At 40.9% G+C, this 9,599-nt stretch overlaps 1 protein-coding gene across 3 annotated transcripts; it reads right to left on the bottom strand.

Annotated features, from left to right (window-relative positions):
- Window positions 1-2,716: 2,716 nt before the first annotated feature.
- Window positions 2,717-9,075, bottom strand: LOC106012364. Of its 3 annotated transcripts, XM_013085144.2 has the most exons (3): window positions 8,593-9,075; window positions 5,169-5,334; window positions 2,717-4,073 (listed from the first exon to the last, which is right to left on the bottom strand). In XM_013085144.2, exon 3 carries the CDS (start codon window positions 4,057-4,059, stop codon window positions 3,016-3,018), a length of 1,044 nt encoding a protein of 347 aa, XP_012940598.1. In that variant the 5' UTR covers window positions 4,060-4,073; window positions 5,169-5,334; window positions 8,593-9,075; the 3' UTR covers window positions 2,717-3,015. The 3 variants fall into 3 exon arrangements, with proteins under 3 accessions (XP_012940598.1, XP_012940596.1, XP_012940597.1); XM_013085142.2 differs by lacking the exon at window positions 5,169-5,334 and having other exon boundaries at window positions 8,593-9,074; XM_013085143.1 differs by lacking the exon at window positions 8,593-9,075 and having other exon boundaries at window positions 5,169-5,797.
- Between the last annotated feature and the right edge of the window lie 524 nt (window positions 9,076-9,599).

The following is a 9,599-nucleotide window of genomic DNA, read 5'->3' as shown; positions in this document are numbered from 1 at the left end:
AATACTAAACCCTATCTTTTACATATCCCACTCAAAAGTCCCTTCTTTATTGCGTAGGCTGGGGTGGTCGCTCGTTACGGAAGTCCTTCCGACAACTCAATCTTAACGGTAACCTGATCTTGAATAGTCCGTGGTTAAATTCTCTTTGTACAATCGAACACTGTTAAACAGAATACGCCTCTCCCCAGATTTTAACTCCAAGCTATCAATTGATGCTGAGTTAAATCTTAATAGTTGTATGACGTTCTATAGAAATCCAAGATTGAAAAGACACCTCTTGCTTTTCCATGCGTCCATTATGAGAAAGGAGGGGAGCGTCTCGCACTGGTGCAAAGGAAATACCCCATCCGTACCTAATTATATTCGTACAGATACACGTTCTTGTCATAGGTTTTGATAACACAATTCGCAAAAATGTAGCTTCCTACTTGACTCACTCTCAGACATATTATCAGACCATGGGTTTTATATTGTGCCTTTACCCATAGCCATTTCGATTTTGTTTTGGCTTGCACTCACATAGTTGCTTGTCATTATGTTACAATGGAGACAAAATGTTTGTAGTCTCCCCGGGGGGCGGGGTGCTACTGACTAAGTCTTTTGGCTATTCCCAAAGGGGGGACATTAACATGTTCTTATGCACTGTAGAATTGTAAATGGGCTCATTCATCAGTTTCATGCTCATAACTGTGCCTGAACTGCAACAGGGAACTGCTGCTTTTTCTTTCCTAATCCTTACTATCGCCATTTTCCCTCTACTTCTTTTTTATTGTTTGTCACTCTTGTGATCCCCCTATTCCCGGGGTGCCTTGATAGTCGAAGTAGACTCTGTGCTGTTGAAGCTAGAGAGGTGAGCAGAGTAAGCCTGATTCCCTGTAAAGACTTCCACGTTGACATCCACCTCTTGGAGCTCATATGACCTTATGCAGTTGAGAGTGCCGTAAAACCTCTACTAAAACAAACTAAAACAAATTAGTCTTTGTTAAATCTGAACTGATAAGGAGCTAAAATGACGTTCAAGGGGCTCAATGACAACGGGCTATTATATTTAGGTTAAAAAAACAAAACAACAGCGTCGAAGTAAGCATATGGTTGAATGATGCATCTGATGAGATATGTACATTTTGACAGCTTTACTTTCTTTTAGCATTAAATTTTAGTGAGAGAAATTTATAGTTTAGTTTTTATGCTGGTGCATGTGTTTTTACTGTCCTGTACAGCCAAGAAAAAATTCCCTCTTGGACCATAAAGTATTATCTTACCTTGCCTTATCGTATTTTGTATATTGTTATATCAGCTGTACTTTAAATCGAGACAGGATTAAACTTCATTTTTAGTCAAAGTCATGTGCTTTTTCTCTAGTTCGTTGAGGTGAGTGGGTTTGAAGTCCCTAAACTATGGTGTTAGTCACCGTTACGTCAAATTATGCATTCCAGGTATAGGCCTACTGACTATAAACCTGAAGCGTAATAGATCATTTTAGAAATGTCACCTCTATTGATTTTTTTAACGCACCTACTCGAGTGAGTCGCGGTATCAGCCTGTACAAGTGGCTAACCCGTCACGATTTGTCAACTTCAAAAGTCAAGCAGTGACGGACATCTTCACTTTTTATTTAAAAATCATGAGCCGTTGAGTACTAAAAGTATCGACATTGCATTAAGTCACATTGCACTTTAAGTTAAACATTTTGAGTATATCAGGTCTCCATGTACATTAGGGCCGTTTCATAGTCTGATTTCTAGGGTCTAGTTTAATGTGTCTATATCCGTCTTTAGAAATTGATCACCACTAAGCTGTTTGTAGATTTGAATACGGTACCATACATTTGTTACGAATACATTCTGAAATGATTCTTTAGTACGAAAGTAAAGAGGAATGCTGTTGTTTTCCTTCAAAGACAAAGACTCATCCAGTTGACAATGAGTTGCTTAAAAAGAATGAAGATATGCATGTCCGGATCAAACATCCCCCCCCCCCAGCCCCATTTCCAGTTCCTTGGAAAGGAGTACTAAAGTTAGCATAGCTGTACCGATAGATATACGAGTACAAACCTCTAAAACATGGCATATAATGTGCTTTAATTCTGCGAAAGATATAACATTTTCTAATGTTGATCTTTCGGAGTCGGACATGGACCCAACCTGTCAGGGTCAACCTGAGCTGAAAGGGATACAAGGCCCCAGTAGAAAGATGGGCATACTCGACTAAAAGTTTTCTCGCACGGGTATCGAACTCAGATCTTCAACATGCAACGGCCACACCACAGAAGCTAGTGACAAATGATTCAAATGCTGTCTTGAGCCGATAGATGTGACCCCACTCAATATGATATTGCTTTTCTTGGAGAGGAATTAGGGTTTGATGTCTGAGAGGAGCAACTTATTGTGTCTCATCGGTTGCTATTCTTTGTATAATCTACTAACGTTGGAAGACAAATTTTAAATCTTCAGAATAAAAGTCTTTTTGATACTTGAAAGGTCAGACATCCTTGATTTAGGCCATGGTAAGCACTATCATAATATCTTTAAAATGTCTGTTATCATGCCCTGACAAATACGTTTACGTAACATTCAAAGAGAAACCTATGATGCAGCAAGGAGGCACTCATACTTCCAACACATATTTGCTTTGTTTCTTGATTTTGAAAATACACATTTGCTCTCACAAAAAATACAAACTTTACAAGAGTTAAAAAAAGCAAAAACACAACACACAAAGTTGGAACGTTTATAACTCTGATTTTTCTAAAAATAAGATTTTGTATTGAGGATGCAATATAAATCGAAAATATAATATCATGCCTTTCATGTTAAATTGCACTTTCAGTTATAATTCTAAAACTTGTATCATTTTTCTGCTTCCCTATCTTCTTTTAAGTAAACAATAGTCGTTTCTTTTATCTGGAATGATCATGTTCTTAAAAATTGCTAGAAAGTAAGTATAATACAGGGAAAGTAGTAAAGCTCAGCTAACTATTTCTCCCCGATACTGGATGGAGGACTGATGTGGAATTCATTCAATGGCTTGACTTGCCAAAAAGTTGGAGGCTATCTCACTGAGGATTGGCGCCAAAACATCAGGATTGTCGATATTGTCGAACAGCGTCAGTATGGTATCATCAGCACCTCCGACACTGGTCTCCATTAAACTGCTACACTGGGCTAAAGACTGTTGAGATGTGGTTTCTATTTCTTCGATTTCTCCTATACTTGTTCCAGAAGCGTCGCTATCGGTCGAGCTTGTTACTGGGACGAAAACTGGACCATTACCACGTCTTCTTCTAGTACCCCTTGGGTTAGCATCGCCGGCTACCTCAGTTTCGGATCCTGGCAGACTGACAAGAAAAGATGAATCATCGCTTTGGTCAACATTAGATCGTGCTCTCGGTAAGAAGCTCGTCCTTCTCGAACGACGTGGACCAGAGAAAACAGGAAAGTCCGGGACGGATATCACTATTGGTGCTTCTGTACCGACTTCTGCTTCACTTGGTACTGGTACGTCTTCAGTGTCTGTAGAATGGGCCTCGGAGGGTTCCTGGGAATTGACCTGTGGCGAAGCAGCCTGAAAGCTGTCTTGCTGAGATGAGGCCTGAGGAGGAAGAACCTGCGGAAGGGGACCACGTGTGTTCCGTCTCCTGCCAGACCGGTCTCCAGGACGCCCTCTGCGCGTTCTGCTATCACTATGAACATCTTGTTGCGGGTTTGCGGTATTAGCCGATACAGGAACAGGCAACTCTGATTCCCTCCGCCGACTCCCTGCGCGCCTGTCAGTTGACGTCGTCCTTCTTCCCATTTCTGGTGGGGCAGGTCCTGCATTTGGAACTATTTCCGGTACGTTTCTAAACCCACGACTTCCTCGCGATCGGCGGCCAGCTTCTCTGATAATGTACACCTGATTTCCTCCCTGGGTCACCGGCTGTCCACTAGACCTCCCTCCTCGCCCTCCGGATGATCTGAAGCGTCCTGCTCTACCATTGATGTTCCGACCACGATTCTGTGCTGTACTAACTGATGCCAGCGTCCACAGCAAGAGGGCCACGGCTGTCCAACAGCGCATGGTATATAACCAAGCTGAAACAAAAAGAAAAGTAAAAACACAATGAGAGTGACTTACGTGCCAGGATGGTCTCAGTACTTTAAGGTTTCAAGATGGTAGCTTCCATTACATAGCCAATCGTCTCAGGGGTGAAAAGGGAGGGTGGCAGATAGATAGAGGAATAGAGAGAGATGGGAGAGACCGATAGACAGTTAGTCAGACAGACGGATAAACAGATACAGCGAGCAAATGGGGGAGATTGGGTGAGAGAGAGAGAGAGATAAAGAGAGAGAGAGAGAGAGAGGGGGGGGGAGAGAGAGACAGACAGACAGACAGACAGACAGACAGACAGACAGACAGACAGACAGACAGATGAGGCAGGCCCATTCAAAGAACCAGTCTTTTTGCCATAGTTCTGACTTTGAGTTTGGATATTTAATGTATTCGTCATCATCTTTCGGATCAACGGAAAAGAAGGCAAAACATGAACAAAGATGATAGATAGAAAGTATGTTATACCCTTATCAACATTAATGAGATGGGCCTTTTAGACCGCAGCAGGCAGGGTCAACACGGGCTGACTGGTATGCAGATCCCACAAAACAGACGGGGATAATCGATAAAACATTATCGTCAAGGCTCGAGAACTGAAATCAAAATCATGTGTTTTCCTTGCAACCCTGAATGCGCCCGTATAACCGTAATAATAATATCAATGGTGAGAATAATGATAGCAATGGTAAAAAAAAAGATTTTTAAAATACTACTACTACTACTACTACTACTACTACTACTACTACTACTACTACTACTACTACTACTACTACTACTACTACTACTACAATTATATACTAATAATGCTAACTCTCTGAAAACGGCTCAAAGGCTGAATAATATGTTGTTTTTTTATGATAACATGTCGAAATAAACAAAGTGCGCTTTGGAACATCTCTTTTCATTTTTTTTCTTTTTTGGGGTGGTCAATTTTTCAATATAATACTGCATTTAACTTTCAGGAGGATAAGGAGCCTTGAATAATCCCGAAAAGATCCCGTTCAAGAACGCGTTCATTCGAACCAAGCCCTTCTACACCGTGGACCATTATACGACCACTTAAGTTATCTGCTTACATTTCAGGCTTTGTCTGTGTTGCCATGATTAGGCGCTCGCCGTCGCATGCAGGAGACCTGAGTTCGATTCTCGCTTGGGGAGAACTTTTATCTAGTACATTGGTCTTTCTACTGGGACGTTGTATCCCTCTCAGTCCTTGTTGGCTCTGACTGGCAAGGTCCAAGCCTGCTTATTAAATAATACGTATACGTAAATTGTGTCGATGTAATTAGATGTACTTACATTATAACACTTTTATGGGAATCTTACTTGGAATCAAAGTGGGACAGATGATAAGTTAATATTTTAGTGTCAGGCGCGGTTCGTCCATAGAGCATGGTCGTGCAGTGCCACCCAAAATGTTTTAATGTTCTATTACGTAAAACGTCCACAATCATAAAATAAAAGAAGCCAGAAACAAACACTAGCCAAATATTATATAAAAACAAGATCCTCACTGGTGCATTAACTGTCACTTCTGTGTCTATAGCGCGTAAAACATCTACTATGCCATGCCAAAGTCCACGCGCTTTAGCTAAACATAACAGTCTAGTATTCATATGATATTCAACTGTGTAACCTGACCTATAAATCGCTCTTGGGGATAACCCAAGCGATGACGACACTCGTAGCGAGTTAAGCGGTACATTAATATTGATAAGACGGCACATCTCAAATGTGCTCCTGCCGAATAGTGCCGAAACATAGCCCACAGTAGGCAGTCTAAAAATAAACGGGATAGATCGTACGCTATTCTTTGCCAATATTATGTGAACCCCGGAGCAATCCAGCGGAGTGTTCGAGTGAATTGTGATTAGTTCATTGTCCGCCTTTCCACTATTTTAAGTGACTCTGTGACTGTGACCGTGAACCTGAGGGAGGTTAACGGGACCGTTCTACGAGTTATGTGCCTTTGAATGGTTTTGTAGTGGAGTGGTGAAAATTTTTACATGTACTTGAGTGTTCAGTTCCAATACCTGAAGAACGAAACTGATGTTTAGTTAACAAACAAATTTAGTACTAGAAATCAAAGCGACAAGTAAAAAGAATGAAAATAAAAGCACGAGGTCCTCCCTTACCGACCCAAAGATCCTAAAACTATACACCGTCTCATTTACTATGCCCTTGACTATCTTCTGCATGCAATAGCTTAATTGTGCACGTCCATTTTTAGCCCCACGAGCCGCCCTGGCCCTGCTCAGTGTGCTTCATCTAGCTGGAAAATTTTATTTTGACTTAAAAATTCCTAGGCGGCATCAGTCTCGTTGGATTTAATGCCATCTTCAACACTGTTAAGCTCATCATTCGGTGATCAAAGTCCTCGATAGGACAGACAAAAGTGACAGTAAAACTTTGAAAAGACGTTCAAGAAGGCGTTTTTGAGATTCAGCTATGGCTTAGCATGGCTCAAGCAGAGATAATGGCAGGCCCAGGAGGGCAAGGATCAGATTTGGGAGCAGAGAGCAGGTGAACAAGTTGAGCGAGCGGGGATGGGGGCTGTGGATGTGGGAGCGGTGGTCGAGAGCACAGGATAAAGATAATAATATGTACAGGTGTAGGGAGTTAAGAATGCATTCATAAGTTAAACTGTAGGAGCATACTTCCCAAGGACCATTTATGCTAGATAAATCGATTCCCGCCCCCCTCCTACCCTCCCAACCCCCGTTTTATAAAAGAATAGTGCGTTCCAGACAGTTGCTCAGAAGAACAGGCTGATTACTATTATTTTGGTGTCTCTTTGAATAGCAAGAATGTATGAAACACTATAATCATTCAACTCTCCCTTTCACCCCCCTCTCTCTCTCTCTCTCTCTCTCTCTCTCTCTCTCTCTCTCTCTCTCTCTCTCTCTCTCTCTATCTCTCTCTCTCTCTCTCTCTCTCTCTCTCTCTATCTATCTATCTATCTATCTATCTAACTCTCTCTCTTTCTTGCTCTCATTATATCTAAATTTCTTTCTCTCTCTCTTTTTCTTTCGATCTTTTTCACTCAGTCTGTTTCTTTATTTTCCTTTCACTATCATTTCTATCCCTCTACTTGTCTTTTGTTTCTTTCATTCTTTCTTTTTATATTTTTTCTCCTCCAGTCTCTGTTTGTCTATCTGTCGGTCTCTTTTTTCTATCGATCACCATTTTGTCTCTTTCTCGATCTTTAATTTATCTCTATCAATCTCTATCTACTCGTATGTTTCTATGTTTCCATCTATCTGACAAAGTATTTGTCTGTGGATCTGTATGTTTTCTCTGTCTTTATGTCTCTTTTTTCTTTATCTACCTCTACTTTCCAATTGCTGTTTCTCTCATACACACACACACACACACACACACACACACACACACACACACACACTTACACACACGAACGTCCACACTTGCATACGCTTATGCACTAATGGGATATGTCTACCGTTGCCTATTGTGTATTTGTGCATCATAAAACTCATTTAAAACGTATGTGGCCAAATAAACAATTAAGGAATGTGTTTGCTATTCAAATGTTATCTTCTCCATATGTTGACCATTTCTCGCCTGCCAAACCCGAACAACACTACGTCGCTGGAGTATTTAAATAACCCTGTGGCATGTAGCGGCGGGGTGAGATGTTGGGTATGGAAGAGGCAAAGTGGGGAAAGTGGTGGCCGGAGTTTGGGAATTGGAGGGGCGACCAGCAATGCTGTGTGTAATGTCTATGTGTGCATTTAAGTTACCCTCTGTGAAAATAAATATCCAAGCAAGGGTATCAATCAAGCGTTTCTTTTCAATTGTATTTTTCATTTAGAAAATATATTTTAAAATATTGACAGTAATATTATTGCAAAATTGTAACAGCTGTAGAAAGTTTTACATGATCGTCTACACGTAAAGTTTTAGGTTGTCATGTGAAAGGCCCCCTAGAACTGTTGCTAATACAAGCATATCATTACGCATTTTATGCATGTATAAATGACAATGTATGATTACGTATTATATAATATACAAATCAATTGTTAATATTAAGATGGTATTAATCATTACGTATCTCGGTTATTTATGTGATCATGTAAATCCAAAACCCAGGCTTGTCTGGTCAATGTGTTGGACAACGAGGATTCCCAAAACGAAAACGGGGTTTCTTTTTTGTTTTTGTTTTTCCAGCATTCGTCGTGCATTTATTCAAGATTAAGTCATTTTATTTTCCTCAAATTAACTGCTTCACTACGAGGGCAGTAGAGAGGCTCTACGCCTACAAATGTTTCCTTATTCCTATAAGAGGATATTTTGGAAGTCACGAGAATAGACATCAAACGGGAGTGCCTCTGATACGTCTTTACGTTCCTCCTATTCGTTTCCCTAGACAGTCTTGCATTTTCCTATGCCCAAATAAATAGGTCAATGTGCCTCTCTTAAAACCCAAACAAAAGACAACAAAGAGCCAAACAACAATGCTAGATTACTGTTTGTGAATACCTTGATTTCCTTCAGGCAGACAGCACTTTCTCTCCCCCCTTTGAATCAAGTTCCACTTTGTTAAACTCCTGGACGCTCACAGATCAAGACATGGTGAACCATGAAGAGTTTGCTTCCATGTGAGGAAGAAAACCAGAACCACTTGCTCACATCACTAATTGAGATGGCCACACGAGTAAAGCACAATTTTCGTATCCTATCTAATCCAGATCTGATCGGTCAAGTCTGAGTCATAATTGCTTTCTGGATGTTCCGTCCGCCCGCGGCTTGAAGGACTAATCTATCAGACTCATCATATCGATCATGTTAAGACAACTGACCATTTCTTTCTCCGTCCTTGTTGGAAATAATTAGCCAATAAAGAAAACCACTGAAACAGGATACATCTTTACAATTAATGTAAGGAGTCTATTCTCCAAACTCCAGGTAGTATTACTATCGTAATCTTTAGTACCACTAGACAAAAAATGAGAGAGGGGAGAGGGGGCAGAGAGACAAAGACAGAGAGAGAAAGAAAAAGAGTGTGAGAAAGAGAGAGGGGGCGAAGGAAAGGGAGAGTGACAGGCAGGCACAGAGAGACAGAGAGAGAGAGAGAGAGAGAGAGAGAGAGAGAGAGAGAGAGAGAGAGAGAAAGAGAGAGCAGTAAAGATAAATGCAAATCTTGTCTGCTTGTGTTGAGCAATATTGTAGCAGTCTGAAAAACCGCGAGAGTAAAATCAGCTTAAGGGCTAACATTTACGCAACAAATTCATGTTCAGGGTAATGGAACATAATATTATACGTTATTAATCCCTATGCCCTCTTTGCCTAAGAATATTTCATGACCCCCTTCTCTTCTGTCTACCAGTCTGAGTCAGTATCTGTGTCTGTGTCTGTACATGTGTTTGTGTCTTGTATCTGTGTCTTTCTGTCTGTCTGTCTGTCTGTTTCTCTGTCTGTCTCTGTCTCTGTTTGTCAGTCTGTCTGTCTGTCTCTCTCTCTCTTGCTCTCTTGCCCTCCCCCCCTCT

The sequence above is a fragment of the Aplysia californica genome, unplaced genomic scaffold (assembly GCF_000002075.1).
Source record: "Aplysia californica isolate F4 #8 unplaced genomic scaffold, AplCal3.0 scaffold00349, whole genome shotgun sequence".
NCBI classification, from domain to species: domain Eukaryota; kingdom Metazoa; phylum Mollusca; class Gastropoda; order Aplysiida; family Aplysiidae; genus Aplysia; species Aplysia californica.
Note: the sequence above shows the minus strand (reverse complement) of the source record. Positions and strands in the feature narration are given on the sequence as shown.